At 41.2% G+C, this 27233-nt stretch overlaps 1 protein-coding gene across 1 annotated transcript in view; it reads right to left on the bottom strand.

The window, feature by feature from the left end:
- The window catches only part of LRP1B (LDL receptor related protein 1B), a 1094775-nt gene that overhangs the window by 275121 nt on the left and 792421 nt on the right, over positions 1 to 27233 (bottom strand). The window contains exon 33 of the mRNA XM_075284520.1: positions 9236 to 9376. Coding sequence (XP_075140621.1) covers positions 9236 to 9376 — 141 coding nt within the window. The remainder of the gene's footprint in view (positions 1 to 9235; positions 9377 to 27233) is intronic.

The raw sequence follows: 27233 nt of genomic DNA, 5'->3' as shown, positions 1-27233 counted from the left end.
ATATGGCAGTAGCAAGAAATGAGGGTATTTATAACCCCAATATATTCTTTGAATTCCCAGTCAGACAATGGCACTGTATACCAGTAGTAAAAATTGTGGGTGCACGTAACCCCAATATATTCTTTGAATTCCCAGTCAGAAACTGGCACTATATGGCAGTAGCAAGAAATGAGGGTATTTGTATTCCCAATATACTCTTTGAATTCCCAGTCAGACAATGGCACTGTATACCAGTAGTAAAAATTGTGGGTGCACGTAACCCCAATATATTCTTTGAATTCCCAGTCAGAAACTGGCACTATATGGCAGTAGCAAGAAATGAGGGTATTTGTATTCCCAATATACTCTTTGAATTCCCAGTCAGACAATGGCACTGTATACCAGTAGTAAAAATTGTGGGTGCACGTAACCCCAATATATTCTTTGAATTACCAGTCAGAAACTGGCACTATATGGCAGTAGCAAGAAATGAGGGTATTTGTATTCCCAATATACTCTTTGAATTCCCAGTCAGACAATGGCACTGTATACCAGTAGTAAAAATTGTGGGTGCACGTAACCCCAATATATTCTTTGAATTCCCAGTCAGAAACTGGCACTATATGGCAGTAGCAAGAAATGAGGGTATTTGTATTCCCAATATACTCTTTGAATTCCCAGTCAGACAATGGCACTGTATACCAGTAGTAAAAATTGTGGGTGCACGTAACCCCAATATATTCTTTGAATTCCCAGTCAGAAACTGGCACTATATGGCAGTAGCAAGAAATGAGGGTATTTGTATTCCCAATATACTCTTTGAATTCCCAGTCAGACAATGACACTGTATACCAGTAGTAAAAATTGTGGGTGCACGTAACCCCAATATATTCTTTGAATTCCCAGTCAGAAACTGGCACTATATGGCAGTAGCAAGAAATGAGGGTATTTGTATTCCCAATATACTCTTTGAATTCCCAGTCAGACAATGGCACTGTATACCAGTAGTAAAAATTGTGGGTGCACGTAACCCCAATATATTCTTTGAATTCCCAGTCAGACAATGGCACTGTATACCAGTAGTAAAAATTGTGGGTGCACGTAACCCCAATATATTCTTTGAATTACCAGTCAGAAACTGGCACTATATGGCAGTAGCAAGAAATGAGGGTATTTATAACCCCAATATATTCTTTGAATTCCCAGTCAGACAATGGCACTGTATACCAGTAGTAAAAATTGTGGGTGCACGTAACCCCAATATATTCTTTGAATTCCCAGTCAGACACTGGCACTATATGGCAGTAGCAAGAAATGAGGGTATTTGTATTCCCAATATATTCTTTGAATTCCCAGTCAGACAATGGCACTGTATACCAGTAGTAAAAATTGTGGGTGCACGTAACCCCAATATATTCTTTGAATTACCAGTCAGAAACTGGCACTATATGGCAGTAGCAAGAAATGAGGGTATTTGTATTCCCAATATATTCTTTGAATTCCCAGTCAGACAATGGCACTGTATACCAGTAGTAAAAATTGTGGGTGTATATAGCCCCAATTCTATTGCTAGGGGACTTGCAGGGTATTTCTGGGGTGAAGGTGGGGGGGCACACCGTTGGAACGGGTATCGGGGTATATATCGGGTATACGGGAATACACTGACAGTGTATTCCATTCAGGATCCTGGGAAAGCTGGGTTGCGGCGATTGAGCCCGTCAGTGCCACGTTACACTGACAAGCTTCTCCCTGGAATTTAGCTCTTACAAGAGCTGTTGGTTGTCTTCTCCTTCCTATCCTAGCCTGTCCCTGCCTACCCAGAATCTAAGCCCTAGCTAGCTGGACGGAAACCTCCGTCCTCGGTGAATTGCAAGCTCAGAATGACGCGAAGCTGGGCGTCGCTGTTCTTTTAAATTAGAGGTCACATGTTTTCGGCAGCCAATGGGTTTTGCCTACTTTTTTCAACGTCACCGGTGTCGTAGTTCCTGTCCCACCTACCCTGCGCTGTTATTGGAGCAAAAAAGGCGCCAGGGAAGGTGGGAGGGGAATCGAGTAATGGCGCACTTTACCACGCGGTGTTCGATTCGATTCGAACATGCCGAACAGCCTAATATCCGATCGAACATGAGTTCGATAGAACACTGTTCGCTCATCTCTAATTGAGACTATTGACCTAGAATAAGGTAATCGGAGTGATCGGAAGTGATCTGACTGCCGGGACCTGACTAACAAGAAGAACTAAATGGCTGCACCGCTCTCTGAAGTGCTGAGTACTCTGCCATGTCAAAGTCGGCTCGGCACAACAGTGTATCTGTATGGAGTATCTTCCTTTTGCTGATCGTTGGACCCAGTGCGTAGAGTCCCGCTGGTCATGTACTGATGGCTACTGGATAGACAAGCCTTTAACAATTTATAGAAGCACAATGGCTCAGTGGTTAGCACTAGAGATGAGCGAGTAGTTAAATACTCAATATTCAATATTTGTTTTGAGTAGCCCCTCAATATTCGACTACTCGAATCGAATATCAAATCCTATTATACTCCATGGGGGAAAAATGCTCGTTTCTGGGGTAGGCAACATTCGATCAAACTGAACTTACCAAGTCCACGAGTGAGGGTGGGGCTGGATTCTCCGAGAAGTCTTTTCTGTGAAACGTCCCCGCGGCGTCTTCCAGCTCTGAATTCACTCTGCCAGGCATCGGGCCTGGGCAGAGCCGACTGCGCATGTCCGCACTACAAGAAAATGGCCACTTACAGTCAAAGTGGCCATTTTCTTGTAGGGTGGACATGTGCAGTCGGCTCTGCCCAGGCCCAATGCCTGGCAGAGTGAATTCAGAGCCGGAAGACGCTGCGGGGATGCTGTGCGAAGAAGACTTCTAAAGGTAGGAGAAGAACCAGTGTTGATTGACCGACTGTATAGCATTCGGCCAATCAATGCTGGTTCTGCATCAAATTTTTCCATTCGAATAGCGAGTGGTACTCGATCGAGTACGAATATTTCGAATACCTGCTCGATCGAATACTACTCGCTCATCTCTAGTTAGCACCTAGAGTCCCGGGTTCGAATCCTGCCAATGACAACATCTGCAAGGGGTTTGTATTTTACCCTTGTGTTTGTGTTGGCGTCCTCCGGGTACTCCGGTTTCCTCCGACACTCCAAAGACATACTGATAGGGAATGTAGATTATGAGCCCTATATGGGACAGTGACTGTCCATATCTTTAATGTGCTGCAGAATATGATGGCGCTATACAAATAACCACAATAAATTAAAGAACGTGCCATTATTTTTTTTTCTTACATTCCATCATTTTTATTTTTATTTTCTTGTAACTAGCTATTGAGACTAGGTATATAGTTAGGGATATATAATAGAATATCCCTAATATATATTTAGTTCTTCTTGTTCGTGAGGTCCCGGCAGTCAGATCACCTCCGATCACATGGCATTTAACGTCTCGGTTTCTGATGGTGTCTTACAGATGGGACATGTCCCGTATTCCAATATCGATCTCTGTTTTTTTAATTTATTTTTATTATTATTCTATACATTTTTTTAATACAATTATTCCTATTAATAACCTATGCGCTCCCACACACAGTCTTTGGCCATAAGTGATGGCGCCATATGGCCCCTTCTCCACGTCGATGCCTTTCTGCCTCCGCTGTTTTTATTTACACCATTTCCCAATTAATTAAACTTCCCCAGCATTCCTCCTCGTATTCATCACTGTCCGCGGCTGTCCAGATAAAGTACTCTCTGAGCAGTCCACCTAACTAAGGTCTCCTTGAATAACAAATTGTCTCCCAATCCTCCTGCGATTGGTGTCATATTGACTAATGAAGTGGCTAATTGTACTTGGGAATCTCGGAGAGGTAGCAATATAAGCACCTTAAACACCACTAAACTGCACATTTTTCATACTAATGGAGCTTTTAAGGTACCTGCAGTGATTCTGGTAATGGGGTTGTCTTTTATATTGATGATTTTGCCAATATATTCTGCAGCTAAAGACAGCGATTTCATTCAATTTAAATTTACCTAACATTGTACAACAGACTTCTAAGTAGCCTCCTATCATTAAATCTGAATACATAAGTCGTGGCAAGGGACGAGAAGGTCAATTTTTTCCCCAAAAAATCTATATTATCTGGATACGAGATAATAGGGCGACACGTGCATTTGTAATGTTGGTGGTAGAGTCGATCACGTATGATAGCAGATGCGGAAGAACTTAGTTGTACAAGAGTCAGTGACCTTAGACCAGTCTGGTGAATCTTTGTGAATGTGTCTACTGTTTGCAAATTTTAGTAAAAGAGTTAGTCACCTTAAGTATAACCATGCAAGAACTGGCATAGTGTATATAGATAATTTTCTAATACGGTATGTAGTCTTCGGAAGTTTGCTCTTCCCCAGAAGCCATGTCCTCCAACCATCCCAGTCTTCTACTCAGACAACCCTTGCATGTGGCTACCATTTAAATACATTGTGTCTGTTTACAGAATATCCAAGACTGGTGTCCAAGACCGAGACCAGCACAGATGAGATATGGTGATGGGACATGGTTTCATCATGTGCTCCAGTAGCATGATGGACAGTACTGGTTGTAGGACCACTGATGGTGAGAGGATGTGCAAAGTCACCAAAGGTGCAGTCAGCAGAGGGTTTATCATGTCCAGCAGTTGTCGCGCATGGGAAGTCACTAGAGGAGCTTCTGGATAGGTCAACCACAGTAGACTGGCATGGAGAGCCCTGCAAGAGTGGGAGACTAGAAGGAGATGTGCTCACCTCTAGAGCCTGGACTATTTAATATTACCCTATTGCTTACCTTTCTCTTGTTTTTTTGTATTCATATTGTTGTCAGTAAACATAGCTGGTTCACCTCATTTGTGTCCATGGCCATTTTAACATATTGGTCAGCCCAGAGCAAAGGTTTCATAAATGATGCCCCCACTTACTTAGACCTACACCCTGACTTTTCCTGGACACAAAGAGGGGCAAGCCCGGCACTGCACGTAGCGCACTATGGTAATTTTTTTTGTTGTTGTCACCCTATCCATGACCTCCTTTGGTGCCATCACATAGTAATAATGTCCTTCTCTAGGTAATATACTGGTGAGTATAATGCCAACCTAATGGCCTCCATACAGTCTAGTTGTCCATTTATGGAATCCCTGTCTTAACGTTGCCTTGTCTGTATCCGTCTGTCCCTGTATGTTACACCTTCACATCAATGGCCAGAATCAGAGCAGATCTAGGCAGGTTTGGCTTCAGAAAAGGAGCAAATGACACAGGGCTTGTGAGACTAGCATCATGCTAACAGAACCCTCCACAATCTTCAACTTTCATCAAAGGGCCGTAAAATCCTGTTTTTTTCCCAGCTGCCATCTTGTGCAGCTCATCTTGAGATTTGTACAGTCAAGAGAAAGGGTAAGAAAGGAAACATTTGTATGAAGCCTTGTAGAACAGCCTTAGGCGTATTTCTGAACCTATAGCGACTTGAGTTCAGTTTAATAGATGGTCTGGGTCTGACGACCATAATATGGATGATAATATGGTCACGTTACAGCCATCCGAAACCAACCTAAGTCAAAAATACTGCAAGGAATTCAATGACCAAAATGATCTGCTATTTGTTAAACAAAATCTAATGGCAGTAATTTCATGGAGTGAAGAAGAGGCCACGGGCGACAGGCATGATAGGTGCCATGTGATGAATATACCTTCTATATTTCCATATAACTAAAGCTGTAACTCAAGGCTGGATTTTTCAGCTTGGAATCCTTATTACTTCACTATTCAGAGAGTATCTGTCCACAGTCATGTGCAAAATTAATTGGCTCAGAAGAAAAACTTGATCCACTTTGTCAGTGAGTGCAGGACCACCGGCTTGACACATTGATAATAAGTAATCTTACTGCCTATTGCTATTGTATTCTCCCATCTGGCTGATACTTTGGACACTTCCTGACATTAGTTAATGTGAAGTTCCAGAGCTGGAACAATTAAATTGGACGTATCTCATGAGAAATACAAATACGAATCTCCTCTTATCCATATATCCCCACAATGGATCCTGGGGTAGTTTAATAGGTAACTGTATATCTTCTACAACCATCAGTGTTTTATATGCGTGTCCCAGCTATGATACAGATATAAACCAGGGGGGGCCCAATGGTTATCCCCACAGTACTTAAGTTTATTAAACTTGTTTGATCTCCTTTCCTAATTACATCATGGAAGTCAGATTTGCATATTCTTCCCATGTTCCTTTGCACAGCGCTCATGGCTTAATAAGACTCCACACACCTAAATGCTGGTTCTCTCCCTATGGAGTGACGGTATCCCCTCAACCCTGTCTAAGCCTCTCACCTCTGCCAGATCAGTCCTCTGCGCCAAGCTGATGAGATGCAAATACATCGAAACGGCTGTCCTTGGCTGAGAGACTGTATCTGGTAAAATCGCAACATGATTGCAAACAAAGGCCTCTGAGAAGGTCGGCATGATGTTAAAGGGAGCGCCCTCTATTGGATGTCTTGACTGAGAATCTGTCTTCCTAATTACATCATGGAAGACAGACTTGCACATTCTCAGTCAGCGCCCTCTATTGGTGTGTATACTTGAGGCACTGGCATCCTAATTACATCATGGAAGTCAGATTTGCATATTATTCCTAATTTCCCATCTGTGTTCCATAAATGTTTGACCCCTGCCCTCTGATGCACTGGAGTGAGGCAGGGGAAGGAGATTTCAGATAGTCTTCTAATTTCAAAACAAGAACTAAAAATATTAGGGTCCATGCCACCATATCCGTAGTCACATGTGGAGGAAATCCTGCCCACATGTGACCACCAATGATTGCAAAAACCCCACCCATATGTGGCCACTACTGCATTTGAATGGAACCTAATGGACAAAGTAGTAGATGGTCAAAATATATATTTGAGAAGGTATACCATGGAGATATGCTGAGGGATAAAAAGGGGCACAAATACTTTGTTGGGGGCACTGATAGGGGATGGGAAGCTTGTGTGCACAGAAATGTTGTGGTGAAGTCTTCATGGAGGTCTGGGCCCAGATAGAGAAGGAAAGGGACTTTTGCTAAAATGTAATGATGGGAGGCTGCCCTGGGGAGAACTTGAACAGGGGGGTCCAAGCAGGGGCACCTTCAGTGTTAAGTTACACTCCTTCCTAAAATAACTTCTACCTCTGCCCCCTATAGTTATGACTTTAGAGAGGGAATGGTGGACATAAGGGCTCCTTCACACTGAGTTTTTTGGCAGTGTATTTTGACACGGAATCCGCCTCAAAATCTACTGCCAAAAACGGCATTGACTTCAATGGGTGCTGCTCAGTAGCGGAAAAAGAAGCGACATGCTCCTTCTTCCCGCAGATTCCGTGGCTGACTCAGCCGAGGCGTCCACAGCGCAAGACTCCCTCCCATTCATTCAGGCCTAATCCGGAGCAGAATGCCATGACGGGATGCCGGTGCACTGTATCGGCATTCCGTTGCGGAATCGGATCACACGCGGAATCCATTTTTCGCCTTGTGAACACAAAGCACCTTCTGTTTGTGACCCACCATTAATAGAGACTCAGTGGACCGCAAAAACTCAACATAAGATCCTCCGAACCATTGATAAAATAGAATTTGACAAAAAATTTAAAAAGAAAGGAAGAGAGACAAAGCTCTGTAAGATAAGACTCCGAAATTAGGTTTTATCCGTTAAACTTCCAGACACGTCTGACAGAGGCAGCTATTGTGAGAACCACGGCCTCCTAGTTAGAAAATATATTACTCCGATGTAGGCCAAGAAGATTAAGCTGCATCACCGCTCCTAAACCTGAAATAAAGGTGGCCTATATATAAACTCCGGATATATCTGGAACTGTTAAACCAATGTATAAACTGGCATAGATTATGTAAACCGCGGTGGATATTTGATCTTGGAGGCTCGCTTACTGATAATAGTCTTTAGGATGTTGAAGACAAAAATTGACGCTCTGCCAAGTCGGTTTTTCAAAGCTGCCTCGTTCATTGATCTGTTGTGCTTTCTTGCGGTGATTAAACCTGGAAACTGAATAATGTAGGATATTTATAGGCAATTATTCAAGAAAGAAGTGAGAATGATGGGCCCGAGAATGTGGGTAGTATTTGTTTTGGACAGAATAGATGTCCATGGTGGCTCTTCTCCATTACCATGCGCGGGTGGGAGGTTGGTGTGTTTGTGTTCCGAGCACTCTCCCCATATTACTGCATGTTGATCGGAGGATAATCTTGGAGATAAATGACCGTACTAATTCTCTTTAGATGCATTTCATAAATGAATGACTTATTATTCAATACAACAATTGAATTTCTATCTTTTAGGTTAGTACTTTAACTTCTAACCCATCACCAAATGTAGAATACTGTCAAACCTCTCTAATAGATCACCTCGTTGAGAAGACCACCCCCTTACCCAGACCACATTTTCAGTTTTCCATATTAACCATCTTGTTTGAGAAGACCAGATCATCAGAGGACTACTTTGGATGTCATTTTGGGCGGCTGTCTCATAAGAGTTTTCACTGTATATACGGGTCAGATTTCTGATACTTTTGTGGAGAGTAAACCATGTCATGACCTGGCCGCATCTAATCCAGTTCCTGTGGTCAGGACCCAGGTCTACATACTAGACAACGACGCACCACCTCTGCTTCATGACTCCTGTCTTTTGCCTCAGTACTGTGGATGAGATCATGGCTGTCTACAGCTTGGATGCATTGGGAACCCAAAGAGGACTCTGGTGACCTATTTAAAAGGGATTTTAGTTGCACAATGTCACCTGGCTATTGTTCTTGTGTATTTTCACTCATGAGACTCTTGATCTCGTCCTTGTTCCTGAACTGCACTCCTTCCTTGATTCATTGGGTTTTTTTCCCTAGTACACTTGACTTTCTCTTGATTACGTTCCTGCCTCATCTTTGGCCTATTGCATGAGGATTACTCATGCAACCCTCAATGTCACTACTACAGTATCTCCAATTGGTTACTATTCTGGGAAAGTTCATACCTCTTTTTTTGAAGACTCCTTTAGTTCTGCGACCCGAGACAGCCAGGACTGTAGCTTACAAGATCTCCATCTTTGGTTAGATACATAAGGAAGTCTTGAACTACTATAACAAGGCTGACACTGTATCCCTTTTAGAGGACGTATCGAATATGAAAGGGCCAACCAACAAACTTTCAACAACAAACAAAATAAAAATTACCTTGTTGGGCATCCTTATCATAGAGCTTCATGTGAACGACTCCTGCAGTCTTGTTCCTTACGATCAAAATGTTGCTGCAATCTTTCTTGTTACAAGTTCCAACTTGGCCAAGGTTTTGGTCGGCCCACCAGAGCTTGTTATCTGCAAAATATTTAAAACAATTAAGATGAATCATTTCATAAATGTATGCTTCTTTTTAATATCTTAAAAAACTTGAAAAGTTTAAAAACTGATTTTTTTGTCTCCACACTATGAGGCATGCACTGATCGTAACGTGCCACAACAATAATATTTCATGTTTAGAGTATACAAGTAATGCAATGGATGCCTTTAAAGTGATTCCAACATAAAGAAGTCCATAAGGTCCATAATTGAAGGAGTATTATGGGCCATACCACTCCTCGACTACTTCTGATGCTCTTGTAATCTCCAATTGGTCTCTATTTGTCTTGCTTTAGTGATGTTGTGTCTTGACAGTGAAGACTAAGGTGGAGTTACCACCTTGATGTTACAGTCAGTGGTTTAGTGCAACTTTTTGAAACATCACCACCGGAGCAGGAAGAAAAGAGACGGGTGGGAGATATAACAGGATAGACTACAGCTCGGTTTGTATTGTACTTGAGAAAGGGCTCTTGCCTGAAATGCATTGAGCGTAATAAAACTGGTGAAGAAACCTTGAGAAGTGATTGGTTGTGCGTGCCTACTCCCCACTCCTCCTTTCCTGATTGGTTACACCTTGAGGGACTTACTTTACTGGTGGGGGATCAAGGAAGCATTGGAACCAGAATGGCAGGAAAGTGGAAAAAGTTGAATATTAGAGATGAGCGAACACTAAAATGTCCGAGGTTCGAAATCCGATTCGAACAGCCGCACACTGTTCGAACAGATTTTGAACCCCATTATAGTCTATGGGGGGAAATGCTCATTTCAGGGGTACGCAAAATTCGATAAAATTATACTTACCAAGTCCACAAGTGACGGTCAGGCTGGATTCCCCTTGAAGTCTTCTCCCGGCGCAGCACTCCCGCGGTGTCTTCTGGCTAGAATTCAATCTGTCTAGGCATCGGGCCTAGGCAGAGCCGACTGTGCATGTGTGGTCAGCTCTGCCAGGCCCGATGCCTGAGCAGAGCCGACTGCGCATGCGAGGGCATGCCCGCGCATGCGCAGTCGGCTCTGCCTAGGCCGGATGCCTAGGCAGAGTGAATTCCAGCCGGAAGACGCCGCGGGGATGCAGCGCGGAGAAGACTTCTAAAGGTAAGAGAAGAACCAGCGTTGATTGGCAGAATGTATAGCATTCTGCCAATCAACGCTGGTTCTGCATCGAACTTTAAACGTCAAACAGCTACTAGTGTTCGATCGAGTACGAGTATTTCGAATATCGTAGTATTCGATCGAACACCTACTCGCTCATCTCTATTGAATATTACTACTTTGTTTATTTTACACCATTTTACACACAATTGTTTTGATGGACAACCCCTTTGAACTTTGAGGATCCATAGAAGAAGACGTCATTGAAGGACATTTCTATTTCCAAATGGGTCATATCAACAGGATTTGCTCAAAAAGAACATCAGGGCCACTATAAAGTTGACTTTTCTGAAGACAGGTCCATCGTTGCTAAAGGGAATGGAAGCGTTTTATCACTGCTGTCTATCAATTTGCTATTTTTAGGAACCAAAACCTCAGAAGATACAAAGGAAAGGAACCCTTACTCTCCTCTGGTGGAAGCTGCTCCAATTTCTTACAAAAAAAAAAATCTATGGAAGCAACTTTTACTAAAGATAAAAGAAGAGTTCCATCACTGTTGTCTGTCGAGTGATCGTGTAAAAGAAATTGTGTTGGCTTTTTTCTGGACCCCAAATCTCTCATGATACAGAGTAAAGGTCCTCCTACGTTCCTTGGGTGGCATCTGCGCCAATTTCTCCCCAAAAAATATCGATGAAGAAACATAGAATGAAACGTTGGCCCTGGGAACGCCACCGTACGTGGTTGTTTTTTAAGAGATTTCAGATGTTCATCTCTACGGATCAAATTTAATGCATGGCATCAATCATTTCCACCTGCAGAACTTTTAACGCCACCGTTTTCCTGCAAAGATTTTCTTGCCTTAAATATTTAATGGAAATGACTGATGCTTATTTGAATACCGCTAATGATGTGCAATAAATAAAGGTAAAATGAATATTCAGCCTCTCCGTGGTGATCATTTGCATAGCTAATCGCCGAGTCGTCAGGAGAAAGGTTGATTTTGCACAAATACAACAAAAAATAAAATCAGCACTAAATAAAAGTTATGGAGCCTTCTCAGACTTGGAAAGACGGTGAAGATCTTAAGACCAAACCCTTCAGAAGTCAAGGTCTTCAAAAGGCAACTTCTCGAAAAGACTGACTCTTAAGAAAACCACCTTTCCATAAAGGTCACCTCTCCAAAAAACCAACTCTTCAGATGACTCCATAATACCCCCTCTTTGAGAAGATCACTTTGACACGAGTCAGATTCTTATATGATATAGAGTATACTTTATTTTTAGATGAGCACAGCTCTTAGACTATTACTGCATCATATCAAAGACTGTACTGTATCTAATCTGAAAACCAAGCCTTAGTATACCGTATATAGAACATTAAAGGGCTTTGTCCAGGATTGTGATATTGGTTTCCATTTCCTTTTTTGGGTCATTCACATCACTTGCATTGGTCACATGTCCATGCTGCATCTCCGTCCCATTAAAGGAATAAAACAATACCAAGCACAGCCACTATATAATGGACGGCGCTGTGCTTGGTAAGTAGTGAAACTGCCCCGCAATCAAGGTGTGTTATAGTGTGATATTATCTATCTATCTATCTATCTATCTGTCTATCATCTATCTATCTATCTATCTATCTCCTATCTATCTATCTATCTATCTATCTATCTATCTATTGTTCTATCTATCTATCTATCTATCTCCTATCTATCTATCTATCTATCTATCTATCTATCTATCATATCTATCTCCTATCTATCTATCTATCTATCTATCTATCTATCTATCTATCTATCTATCTATCTATCGTTCTATCTCCTATCTATCTATCTATCTATCTATCTCCTGTCTATCTAATCTATCTCCTATCTATCTATCTATCTATCTATCTATCTATCTATCTATCTATCTATTGTTCTATCTATCTCCTATCTATTTATCTATCTATCTATCTATCTATCTATCTATCTATCTATCTATCTCCTATCTATCTATCTATCTATCTATCTATCTATCTATCTATCTCCTATCTATCTATCTATCTATCTATCTATCTATCTATCTATCTATCTCCTATCTATCTATCTATCTATCTATCTATCTATCTATTATCTATCTGTCTATTTAACTAAACCCCATGTCAAATTCTGCAGGTAACAAATATAACCGATATTTATTTCATATATTTATCATAGTCGGACATGTCACAGGGGGCGCACAGTCTTTTGCACCAGTCCGTACAAATAAGACACAACATTTTTGATATGTGGATATTCGTCCTATTTTTTCCCTTTGATATTATAGCAAATATCACTCCCTGTCATACCCAGTAAATTATGTCGCAGGCCGCAGAAGAAAAGTCTATTAGTAAACAAAGTTTTGGGTATTGCGGCCACAAGGAAAGTGCATTTCAAAGAAAGTATCTGCTTTCGTCCCCTGGAATCGATTTCCTGACATTTCTAGAAAATATTTCTGCATTGTCCCCGTATTTCTGTTACAGTAAGTGTATTCTCCGCTTTCATTAGTTTGCAGGAAAGCTTTGCCGCTTGACACAGACAAATGTAAAATGCTACCTTTGGAGACAAGGAGTAAAGAAAGAGATGGCAGGTTAAATGAGATAACACTGACCAAGATGGATAAGAGATGGGATATTGAACTCATAATAGACCAATTATTCAGAAAGTTGGGCCAAATATCTATAGAAGCAAATGGTGAAGGAATGGAAAGGGCATCAGATAGCAAACCGCCGGGAATCAGAGCAACGGGAAATAAAATTATGTAACCGGTGTAAAACATCCGCCATACCGTACCACGGCACAGCTCTATTTCCACAGGGTCCCGATTGGATCCCAGACATTGAGCAGGACGAGAATGGAATTGAGCAATGTGAGATTAATTTTCACGAGACGGAATTAGCTGTAAATAAATAAAATGATATTTTTTCGAATTCTGCAGAAATTTCCATGGCAACAGTAAAGCGGCTGGCGAGTGCTGCGAAATGCAGGCGTGGGCTCCTCGTAATCAGATAGATCCTCACAATGCTTCTTAATGATCAGGTTAGTGTATCTGACACGCCGCAACGCTCTGGGTAACTGATATGCTGTGCCGTGTCTTGTGCCAAGCCTAATGGGGTAGAAGATGGCACCGAGATGTACTCCTTGAAAGTCTGCCATCTCTTTTGTGGCTGCGGCAGTCACTTATCTTGATTGGGCTCACTATTATTGTTCATGGACTTGCTTTTTCTCTTTTTCTAATATCGTATTATTAAATTTCAGTGGGACAAAAAAAAAATCCAATAAAACAAAGAGAGATCAAAAATTGTTACATTGTAGTGTAACAAATAAAGTTCCATAAAGCTGAAGGGAAAAGAGAAAAAAAAAAAAAGTTCATGAATTGAATTCTAAAGCTGCAGTAAAGACTGACACAGGTGGAGAAAGAAAAGGGTTAGACATAGAAGTCTTCCTTGGGATTATGTGCCCTATTACTGATATGTTTGTGTCTGATCAAAGGATAATCTGCTGATAGGGAGGATCTGTTTGTAGGAAGCTTATAGAAGACGTGGCACCAGGTCACATCATCTGATAGGCGATGTCCATGTATTTACATGGACATTGATTGAATGGCAAATGTGTTATACTCCATTTTGCCCTGTGGGGGCATTGTCATAAATTTATTATTATTATTATTATTATTATTATTATTATTATTATTATTATTATTATTATATTAATTATTATTATCATCATCATTATTATTATAAATTATTATTATTATTATTTTAATTACATTTCAATTACATTTCAATTACATTTCAATTTCAATTTCTCTTGTCTTCTTTTTTGCCGTCATTCCATATCGATCTCTTCCTATGCTCAATGCTGCGATGAAAATGAAATTTTGGCTCAGAGTTAAATGAAAATGAAACTTTGTTTCATTAAAGAAACTTCTAACATAATAATAGATAAACTTGAAGTGAAATCTGCTGTAATAAAGCGGCTCCATGGTGCATTGGAAAGCTTCTCCGTGTGATCATGTAGACAGGCAGCGCATGGAGATGAACAGAGGGACTAATTATTGGTTATTCTGCGCGAAATCACGTCATGTGAATATCTGCCTGTGCGGCATCCAGCCGCCTGAGCCCAGACCAGCGAAGACTATGGAGAGTAGAACTTACTGTATCAATAATCATCTAATGAGATCTGGATTACAAGAGAACCAAAGAATAATCAGATAGTGCTAACATATACCACAGTGCTGTAACAAACCAGAGGGTGCATGTCCAGACTAAATTAGATATTACATTGCAATAAATGAATCATCAAGGAGCGAGAGCCCTGATAACAATCTAGGAGGAAAAAGTGGAGAGACAAGAGATAAAAGAGCTCCCTTGGTACAATGGTCCATTCATCTTTAATAAAACAAGGCACATGCCGTACAAATAAAGCTGTAGGAGCCGGCTGCTATCTGAGTATGTGCAGACACAAAGTATAATTAAAGGGGTTTTCAAGGATAAATATATTGATCTATTCTAAGGATAAGTCATCAATATCAGATTGGAGGGAGGTCTAATACTTAATACCGCTATGGAACAGGAAGCAGATAGCACTGTTCTCTGTATAGTGGTGAGATCAGGTACTGCAGATCAGCTTGCATTGAATTAAATGGGCACTAACCTCCAGTGGATAGCCAAGACTATACTGTGCATAAATTACATTACTTATCCTGTACTGATCCTGAGTTACATCCTGTATTATACTCCAGAGCTGCGCTCACTATTCTGCTGGTACAGTCACTGTGTACATACATTACATTACTTATCCTGTATTATACTCTAGAGCTGCGCTCACTATTCTGCTGGTACAGTCACTGTGTACATACATTACATTACTTATCCTGTATTATACTCCAGAGCTGCGCTCACTATTCTGCTGGTACAGTCACTGTGTACATACATTACATTACTTATCCTGTATTATACTCCAGAGCTGCGCTCACTATTCTGCTGGTGCAGTCACTGTGTACATATATTACATTACTGATCCTGTATTATACTCCAGAGCTGCGCTCACTATTCTGCTGGTGCAGTCACTGTGTACATACATTACATTACTTATCCTGTATTATACTCCAGAGCTGCGCTCACTATTCTGCTGGTGCAGTCACTGTGTACATACATTACATTACTTATCCTGTATTATACTCCAGAGCTGCGCTCAGTATTCTGCTGGTGCAGTCACTGTGTACATACATTACATTATTTATCCTGTATTATACTCCAGAGCTGCGCTCACTATTCTGCTGGTGCAGTCACTGTATACATACATTACATTACTTATCCTGTATTATACTCCAGAGCTGCGCTCAGTATTCTGCTGGTGCAGTCACTGTGTACATACATTACATTACTTATCCTGTATTATACTCCAGAGCTGCGCTCACTATTCTGCTGGTACAGTCACTGTGTACATACATTACATTACTGATCCTGTATTATACTCCAGAGCTGCGCTCACTATTCTGCTGGTACAGTCACTGTGTACATACATTACATTACTTATCCTGTATTATACTCCAGAGCTGCGCTCACTATTCTGCTGGTACAGTCACTGTGTACATACATTACATTACTTATCCTGTATTATACTCCAGAGCTGCGCTCACTATTCTGCTGGTGCAGTCACTGTGTACATACATTACATTACTTATCCTGTATTATACTCCAGAGCTGCGCTCACTATTCTGCCGGTGCAGTCACTGTGAATATACATTACATTACTTATCCTGTATTATACTCCAGAGCTGCGCTCACTATTCTGCCGGTGCAGTCACTGTGTACATACATTACATTACTTATCCTGTATTATACTCCAGAGCTGCGCTCACTATTCTGCTGGTGCAGTCACTGTGTACATACATTACATTACTTATCCTGTATTATACTCCAGAGCTGCGCTCACTATTCTGCTGGTACAGTCACTGTGTACATACATTACATTACTTATCCTGTATTATACTCCAGAGCTGCGCTCAGTATTCTGCTGGTGCAGTCACTGTGTACATACATTACATTACTTATCCTGTATTATACTCCAGAGCTGCGCTCACTATTCTGCTGGTACAGTCACTGTGTACATACATTACATTACTGATCCTGTATTATACTCCAGAGCTGCGCTCACTATTCTGCTGGTACAGTCACTGTGTACATACATTACATTACTTATCCTGTATTATACTCCAGAGCTGCGCTCACTATTCTGCTGGTACAGTCACTGTGTACATACATTACATTACTTATCCTGTATTATACTCCAGAGCTGCGCTCACTATTCTGCTGGTGCAGTCACTGTGTACATACATTACATTACTTATCCTGTATTATACTCCAGAGCTGTGCTCACTATTCTGCCGGTGCAGTCACTGTGTATATACATTACATTACTTATCCTGTATTATACTCCAGAGCTGCGCTCACTATTCTGCTGGTGCAGTCACTGTGTACATACATTACATTACTTATCCTGTATTATACTCCAGAGCTGCGCTCACTATTCTGCTGGTGCAGTCACTGTGTACATACATTACATTACTTATCCTGTATTATACTCCAGAGCTGCGCTCACTATTCTGCTGGTACAGTCACTGTGTACATACATTACATTACTTATCCTGTATTATACTCCAGAGCTGCGCTCACTATTCTGCTGGTACAGTCACTGTGTACATACATTACATTACTTATCCTGTATTATACTCAAGAGCTGCGCTCACTATTCTGCTGGTGCAGTCACTGTGTACATACATTACATTACTTATCCTGTATTATACTCCAGAGCTGCGCTCACTATTCTGCTGGTGCAGTCACTGTGTACATACATTACATTACTTATCCTGTATTATACTCCAGAGCTGCGCTCAGTATTCTGCTGGTGCAGTCACTGTGTACATACATTACATTATTTATCCTGTATTATACTCCAGAGCTGCGCTCACTATTCTGCTGGTGCAGTCACTGTATACATACATTACATTACTTATCCTGTATTATACTCCAGAGCTGCGCTCAGTATTCTGCTGGTGCAGTCACTGTGTACATACATTACATTACTTATCCTGTATTATACTCCAGAGCTGCGCTCACTATTCTGCTGGTGCAGTCACTGTGTACATACATTACATTACTTATCCTATATTATACTCCAGAGCTGCACTCACTATTCTGCTGGTACAGTCACTGTGTACATACATTACATTACTTATCCTGTATTATACTCCAGAGCTGCGCTCACTATTCTGCTGGTACAGTCACTGTGTACATACATTACATTACTTATCCTGTATTATACTCCAGAGCTGCGCTCACTATTCTGCTGGTGCAGTCACTGTGTACATACATTACATTACTTATCCTGTATTATACTCCAGAGCTGCGCTCACTATTCTGCTGGTACAGTCCCTGTGTACATACATTACATTACTTATCCTGTATTATACTCCAGAGCTGCGCTCACTATTCTGCTGGTACAGTCACTGTGTACATACATTATATTACTTACCCTGCTTATTGTCAGAACATAGTTAAATAAAATAAAAAAAATTAAAAAAAAACAGTCAGTCTTCCATAGGGTTGGAGAAAAGATGTGATCATATGTGATAAGTTATATGCAGCATCCCACATGAGTTGTCACAGTTGACTCCTTCTCTCCAACCTTAGCCTGATGAAGGGTCTTACTCCAAACGTTGCATTATTGGATATACCTTGATTATAACGTTTTCTGTGATGTCACTTCATAAACTCTATTTGAAATAAAAGTAAACCACAGACAAACAAATCTTTGGCTGCTGTCCCATCTTCCTCTATAGTGTGGGCTAGTAAAGTCCTTTGATTACAGCAGCCTCAGCACTGTGTAGGAGTACAATAATGGGGAACAGCAGAGAGAGCTTTGGCAGTATAATGTGATCTAACAGACGTGTAGTGACTGGCGCCCGGGTGGCAGTTCCACTTTGCTGATATAATGTTAATCCATTATAATTGAGTTACTGTAGAACAAAATAGAGATCTACTAGTAAAAACCTGAGGCGTTATACCGTAATCCACCAAAGTCAATGAATAGAAAGAGCTGGACATGACCGTATTTCCTTTTCAGGATGGTTGGAGCAGATTCCATTACCCATATAGAAAATTTCTAGTTGCCTGTTTAGGGAATGCGTCCACTAATAAAGTCCTGTGATTACAGCAGCATTAACACCAATGAAAGTGTATAGGAGAATAGCATTGGCAGAATAGGGGAGAGAGATTGCAAATATAACGCGAGCGGGCGGCAACTCCACTTCATCTATACGGTATTAACCAACTCTAAGTGAATTTTTGCAAAAAGTGGTCGCACAAATTGCGTATGTTTAAAGGGATAGGCTTCATATAGGGATTCTATGTGAAGATCTAATAGCACTAGCACGTTTCTGTTCATCCCAAGAGACACACCGTACTATAAGGATCTATTTTCGAACCAACCCTTTCAAGGCTGTAAGGACGGCATATCCTACCGAGCTTGATGTCATCGCACTTTGTTCGTGTACTTACAGCCCACAGATCGCTGTTGACAGGTAAGAGGATGAAACCTCCAGCAGTTATTCTGCATTAGATCATTAGCGCTCGCACGCAAGACGATAAAAACAGGCTTACAGTTAATCTTGAGGACTATTAGAAGATGCAAACCCTGTGCCGGCTGCAAATAAACATACAGATATGATTCATGAAATCTGTTTTCTGTTTTCATCTAAATTGAGGTAATTATTTTTCTGGTGTTAAGATGCTTTTTATCTTCTTTCAATTAAGAAAGGGCAAATGTACCGAAGTAATTAAGAGCAAATATAAAACTGATTACACAAAAAGAAGCAATTAGCCGACACACACTCTTCACTTTGTATTTCTTCCTTTCTGATCATCGCAGCTGTTGTGCCTGTTTTATGTGAGCCGGGTTATATGTTCCTCCGCTGAACAAAACCAATGACACTCGGTTTATGGCAGCAAGTCAGTTCCCCGCAGCAAGGTCCTTGGGATCTTAAATGAGCTTTGCAGATTGTGGAAATGCACAAAGGAGTGCGACAACATTGGCAAAAATAAAAGCCATCGACACAGTATCAACAATAGAATAACACATAAGGGAGCTCAATGATAGGCTTGTCTGAGTGGCTGGTCCTATCTACGAGTAACCGTCCATTGTAGGCTACGAGAGAGGACACGTTCAAGGTAACAAAAAGAGATGTAGCAGAGCTGAAATGGTCTCTGCATCGTTCACACACAAGTAGAAACTAGGACAGATTTCTCACAATGTCTCCGGCAGAACGATACATTTCTTTCAGCTCATTAGACATTTGTGCACGTTCAAGACAAAGAGATGTATAAACTGCGATGTCTCATGAAATCAATTCTACACTATATTGTAACAGGTTAACAAATCCCATGATAGGCTGCAATTCACGTCACAACCACTGGATGGCCACATGTAGGCATTGTAGCACAGACATCTCGTGATAGAATATCAGAAATTAATATTATTTTTTTTAGAAGTTGGTCAATTCAGACCATAGGTTTTTGAATAGGTTGGGCAAAGAGGAAAGCGAAGGAAGCATAAATATATGGAATAAGGGATAAAAATGTCCTAATTGTTGAGCATACACAATAATATAGCTCAGCAGTTTGTGCCATAGTGAAAAGTAGCAATCGACATCTGTGGTGACTCTCTGTATAGAAAAGTACAAATTAAATAATGTATGCTATTGTGTACCAGCCAGATGGGGACACAAACACTGATTTACAGTATTGGCCTATTATACAATACAACATGGGTGCATGTACAGATATAGCAGTCTTTATTGTGATAGAAAGTCGATTTAAATCGAAATAAGATTTTAATGGGTTTTTTTGCATCAAGTGACAAGCTATCACTGGGGTTGAGCTGATCTTGAGATTTCAGGATCAATTTTAAAATCCGATCTCTGATCATTTTCCAGCCGATCCCGATCATGAAATTTGCTTGATCGCCGATTGGAATCTGATCTTTCCCGATCCTGATCAATCAACCCTAGTCAATGATTCTCTATGGGAAAAGTCACTTTTAGGGTTGAGCCGATCTTGAGATTTCAAAATCCAATTTCCGATCATTTTCCAGTCGCTCCCGGAAGCATTATTAAAGGGATTCTACCATTAAAACCCTTTTTTTGTGGATAAGACGTCGGAATGGCATTTAGAAAGGCTATTCGTCTCTTACCTTTAGACGTGGTCTCCACCGTGCCGTTCCTTAGAAATACCATTTTTTACCAGTATGCAAATTAGTTCTCTGGCAGGGATGGGGGCGGGTCCCAGTGCTGAAAATGTGATGGGGGTGTCCCCTCTGCTGCTCGAGAACACGATCCTGCGACGCCTCTATCTTCGGCTGGATCCTCCCCTTCTCTGTCATCTTCCTCCTGTGTAACCTCCGACGCCTGCGCAGTTGGCTCTGCCAGTGAGACACCAGCAGAGCCGAGTGCGAATGCCGGCTGGCGGCCATTTTTGGGAGGCCGCTCCTGCATTGAACTACAAGAGCAAGAGCGGCCTCCCAAAAATGGCCGACGGCTAGCATGCGCAGAGGCGTTGCAGGATCGTGTTCTCGAGCTGCAGTGGGGATGCCCCCATCGCATTTTCAGCGCTGGGGCCGGCCCCCATCGCTGCCAGAGAACTAATTTGCATACCGGTAAAAAACGGTATTTCTAAGGAACGGCCCAGCGGAGATCACATCTAAAGGTAAGAGATGAATAGCCTTTCTAAAGGCTATTCCGACGTCTTACCCACAAAAAGAGGTTTTAATGGTAGAATCCCTTTAAGGACATAAGGGGGTATTTATCAATCTATGCCGGTTGTATGGTGTATGGGGATATCATCGTGCACATTTGGCCGTTTCTTACAATAAATGTGAGCCATAGCCATTGTGTAAATTTGGGCAGAGTGGGGTAGGCAGGGCTGGACGCGCCTCGACCAAACATACTATATATATATACAGTCCTATGAAAAAGTTTGGGCACCCCTATTAATCTTAATCATTTTTAGTTCTAAATATTTTGGTATTTGCAACAGCCATTTCAGTTTGATATATCTAATAACTGATGGACACAGTAATATTTCAGGATTGAAATGAGGTTTATTGTACTAACAGAAAATGCGCAATATGCATTAAACCAAAATTTGACCGGTGCAAAAGTATGGGCACCTCAACAGAAAAGTGACATTAATATTTAGTAGATCCTCCTTTTGCAAAGATAACAGCCTCTAATCGCTTCCTGTAGCTTTTAATCAGTTCCTGGATCCTGGATGAAGGTATTTTGGACAAACAATTCAAGTTCAGTTAAGTTAGATGGTCGCCGAACATGGACAGCCCGCTTCAAATCATCCCACAGATGTTCAATGATATTCAGGTCTGGGGACTGGGATGGCCATTCCAGAACATTGTAATTGTTCCTCTGCATGAATGCCTGAGTTGATTTGGAGCGGTGTTTTGGATCATTGTCTTGCTGAAATATCCATCCCCGGCGTAACTTCAACTTCGTCACTGATTCTTGAACATTATTCTCAAGAATCTGCTGATATTGAGTGGAATCCATGTGACTCTCAACTTTAACAAGATTCCCGGGCCACACGGTGGCTCAGTGGTTAGCACTGCAGCCTTGCAGCGCTGGAGTCCTGGTGTTCAAAATCCCACCAAGGGCAAAAAAACATCTGCAAGGAGTTTGTATGTTCTCCCCGTGTTTGCATGGATTTCCATCCCATATTCCAAAGACATACTAATAGGGAAAAAATGTACATTGTGAGCCCTCTGTGGGACTCACAATCTACATTTAAAAAAAAAAAAAAAAAAAAAAAAACTTTAACAAGATTCCCGATGCCGGCATTGGCCACACAGCCCCAAAGCATGATGGAACCTCCACCAAATTTTACAGTGGGTAGCATGTGTTTTTCTTGGAATGCTGTTTCTTTTTGGACGCCATGCATAACGCCTTTTTTTATAACCAAACAACTCAATTTTTGTTTCCAAAATGAAGCTGCCTTGTCCAAATGTGCTTTTGCATACCTCAGGCAACTCTATTTGTGGCGTACGTGCAGAAACGGCTTCTTTCTCATCACTCTCCCATACAGCTTCTATTTGTGCAAAGTGCGCTGTATAGTTGACCGATGCACAGTGACACCATCTGCAGCAAGATGATGCTGCAGCTCTTTGGAGGTGGTCTGTGGATTGTCCTTGACTGTTCTCACCATTCTTCTTCTCTGCCTTTCTGATATTTTTCTTGGCCTGCCACTTCTGGGCTTAACAAGAACTGTCCCTGTGGTCTTCCATTTCCTTACTATGTTCCTCACAGTGGAAACTGACAGGTTAAATCTCTGAGACAACTTTTTGTCTCCTTCCCCTGAACAACTATGTTGAACAATCTTTGTTTTCAGATCATTTGAGAGTTGTTTTGAGTAGCCCATGATGCCACTCTTCAGAGGAGATTCAAATAGGAGATCAACTTGCAATTGGCCACCTTAAATACCTTTTCTTATGATTGGATACATCTGCCTATGAAGTTCAAAGCTCACTGAGGTTACAAAACCAATTTTGTGCTTCAGTAAGTCAGTAAAAAGTAGTTAGGGGAATTCAAATCAATAAAATGATAAGGGTGCCCATACTTTTGCACCGGTCAAATTTTGGTTTAATGCATATTGCACATTTTCTGTTAGTACAATAAACCTCATTTCAATCCTGAAATATTACTGTGTCCATCAGTTATTAGATATATCAAACTGAAATGGCTGTTGCAAACACCAAAATATTTAGAACAAAAAATGATTAAGATTAATAGGGGTGCCCAAACTTTTTCATAGGACTGTATATATATATATTATATCTAATGTGTTTTCTAGCATCATTTATAACGGAAAGACTCGAAACCACCACTCGTCAAACGATTCCGTCCCTTTTTTTACACATCATACTTCCATTTACTGCAGCGTAAAAAACCTTATTCAAAAAGTAACAAAAAGTAGCAAATTATTTGTATTTTGTTTTTCAAATCGTAATTTCTTAGAAGTGACTAATTGATTTTCTTAGTCGTTCGCGAGCATCTTGTTTCCACACGAAGAAGGAGACGGGTCCTTTCAAAAACAAAAGTAAAAAATCATTACCGCTCATTAAAATTATTTTCTGTTTGACACGTCGGATAATTAAAGTTCTGATCTAAAGCGGAGCCTACGAGGCAGGAATAGGAAGAAAATGGTTCGCCGCCTGCGCCAATTAAGAAAGGACAAACAAAACATTTGGGATATCAAACAGTAATTATTGAGCTTTTAATTCCAAAAATATTATTGTGCCTTTATGGTTTTTTTGGAAGTTTTTGAACGTTCTTGTAAAAAAAAAAAATCCATATTCATGGATGGAAGGAAAGCTGTGAAATTAGCATTATTTTGGGACATGGGAAGACGGCGTCCGCTGCGGCGTACATTTCACTTTTGAGATTTCGGAAAGCAGTCGTAATGTGCCATCTGATGAGCAATTAGTTTTCATTAATGGAGGTTTGAGCACTTACAGAAGTCAACTGTGAGCTGTACTTAGTGCTGGGCACGATGCCTAGATATATTTCATATATTACCGTTAACATAATGAATAGTGTAATACTAATTAGGAGACTGATGGGTTAGAAAATTTAGGTGCACATGTGCGAAGCGTTCCCATCGACGGCGGGGGTAAACCGCTATTGTTTAAAGTTCACCGTTTACCTGATGCAAGCCAAATTGGAAAGTCATGTTTTGTCATTGAGACTTTCCTCTCTTTTTATCGCGTCTTTGCCCTTGATCGTTGCAGAAAATCAACACGAAAAATCACTTTTTCCAAACAGAGTTGAAAGGACAATTTGAGCTCATTTGTATATAATAGTGGCTTGAAGGAGAGGTATATACATGACATCAGACCCTACCTAGCTCTGTGGGGGATTCTCATATTGTAAAGTGACGGCATATTGCTAGGATATCCTATCACCTTATGATTAGTGGGGTTTCAGCCTGTGGGATTACCATCGATCCTGGGAGTGAAGGGGTCACAGCGCTCCTGATACAGCAACAAAAGCACAGTCGTAAGCCGGGGCACTCAGCAATAAGTTCCTGCTATATTACAGATGTATGAAAGAAGTATCCCGGAGCTAGAAAATCACTTGGACTTTAAAAGTGCAAAACTCCTTGTCCTTGATGAAGCTGTTCAGGTGTGAGCTCCGGGGTGCTTTACTGATGTGCAATGGAACACGCTGATCTCTTGTAAGTTATATGGCATAAAGCAAGATATACTATTTTAATACAGATTCTATCCAGTAGTCTTTTTGCCTTTCTCTCTCCTATCCTGGCTGTTTTTTGACTTCTTTGTTGTTTGCTACATGGATACACATAAAGAATAGCACTATTTGTTACCATTGCGTCACTTGCATTTTGCATATTTTTGGAATTACTCCCTGGTGGATAGGGATAGGGATTAGCTGCCATACATTGCTCACTAAGTAGAGGAGAGTCTGCTCTATAGCTGTCTTTTTCTCACTTCAAAACAGCCCCAGGACCAAGCTGGACATATCTAGAAGTACTGACCTGTACTGATGTAAAGAAAGTACTTTGATTGTGATAGAAAGTTTTTGTTTAGCTCCAGCATCGCATCACTAAATCTGTGCTTCTTTTCATTCTCCCTCTATTCACTCCTTTATCCCAATCCATCAGCTTCTATAGACTTGTGTAATATGACATATGACCTGTCGCTCATCTTGTGACAATTACAGCAGAGATTTTCAGAGTGAAAGTCAGTTTAGCAAAGGGAGAAGAAGCAGGGAAAAATCTCTGTAAGAGCAAAAAGAAGCAATTCTCTCGGATACGATTTGCTACAAAGTTTCTTATAATGACCTGTACTATGTACAGTGATTAATGATGAGCGAACAGTAAAATGTTTGAGATTCGATATTCGTTTCGAGTAGCCCCTCAATATTCGACTACTCAAATTGAATATCGAACCCTATTTTAGTCTATGGGGGGAAAATGCTCGTTTCAGGGGTAGGCAACATTCAATCGAATTATACTTACCAAGTCCACGAGTGAGGGTCGGGCTGGATCTTCCATGCAGTCTTCTCCGTGCAGCGTCCCCGCGGCGTCTTCCGGCTCTGAATTCACTCTGCCAGGCATCGGGCCTGGGCAGAGGCGACTGCGCATGTCCGCACTACAAGCTCACTACAAGCAGAGTAAATTCAGAGCCTGAAGACGCCGCGGGGAAGCTGCACGGAGAAGACTTCTAAAGGTAGGAGAAGAACCAGCGTTGATTGGCCGACTGTATAGCATTCGGCCAATCAATGCTGGTTCTGCATCGAACTTTTCCATTTGAATAGTGAGTGGTACTCGATCGAGTACGAGTATTTTGAATACCGTAGTATTCGATTGAATACCTACTCAATTGAGTACTACTCGCTCATCTCTATTAGTGATCATTTAAGCGCTAAAGCTAAGCAGTGAAAACCGCCACATCTTATAAAATTCTGACAGTGGGGCTTTGGGGTGGGATTGCCATGTCGTTTTCCTTAGAGAGGGTTTATGAACATTTTTCTAAGCGTTACAATGGAGGAGAAGGCTTAGGCAGCAGGAATGTGTATATCTGGTTTTTGATGCTTTTTTGCACTCTGCAGGAATGGTGTGATTGTTTGCAACGCATCCTCAGCATGTCTAAGTACCCCGATAACAATGATGTACAAGGTCAAGGAGTGCGACAGAAAGTCTTCACGAGAAATGTTTCCCGCTCCTGTTTCCGAATACTGTGATATCCTGAACCTCCTGACACTTTGTCACCAGCCGCCACCCCCTCTAGGCTTCGCCTGGAGCTTCTACCACAGACGCTGTTTGCCCAGATTAATTCTGAAAACACCGGGAAAAGTCTTTTGTGAAAGAACAAACACGTAAAAGTTCCCGTCAGACTGACACATCTCATCACCACAAATGTTCCTGTGGCAGGTCCTTGCATCTAGAACTTAAGAGGTTTTCTATTATGTGAACTGCTGCTTTAAGAGGTGAACCTGCAAGATTGGGAGGAAGAGAGAAACGCGCCCAGAAGGAAAGTAATAACTTACTCTCTTACTAAAGGGGTCAACCCAGGAACATAACAATATTCAACTTGTCGCACAAATAAAAGTAAAATATTTTTACAGCTATAAGTAATTTAAAAAAATTGCAGAATTTTAAAGATTTTCTGCAAACATCTTAGTGTTGACAGTTCAAGCCTTACAAAATGTGTTGCAGTTCAGCCAATTCGGACAAAAAGTTCAATGCAATCCAAATTTGAACTGGGGGTGCAAATTAAATCTTAAAAATGTATGTATGGCATTCAGAGGGCTCCTCTATCTATCTTGCCCCCTTTCTACCTCTTTTATGCAAATGCAGACTTATGCTAGTAGTGTTTGGCTTTTTGTTCGTCGTGTCCACTTGGGGACCTGAAAAACGGAAAGCTAATCCACTTAAAAAGAAGTTACCTGTAGAAACCTTCGAACCCCATAGACTACACTGACTACCAATAAGTATTTGGACGCCTGTGGTAGAATAGAAAAACAACATTTATCCCTATCCCATAGTTGGTAGACCCCAGCAGACACTTTCGGATGGTATTGAGCGACATAATACTCCTGGATGCCTGGTGACACTCCTGGTGTATGTGAGCCATCGGTTG

Source organism: Leptodactylus fuscus, chromosome 8 (assembly GCF_031893055.1).
Source record: "Leptodactylus fuscus isolate aLepFus1 chromosome 8, aLepFus1.hap2, whole genome shotgun sequence".
Taxonomy (NCBI): domain Eukaryota; kingdom Metazoa; phylum Chordata; class Amphibia; order Anura; family Leptodactylidae; genus Leptodactylus; species Leptodactylus fuscus.
This window is presented reverse-complemented; position numbering and strand designations above follow the sequence as displayed.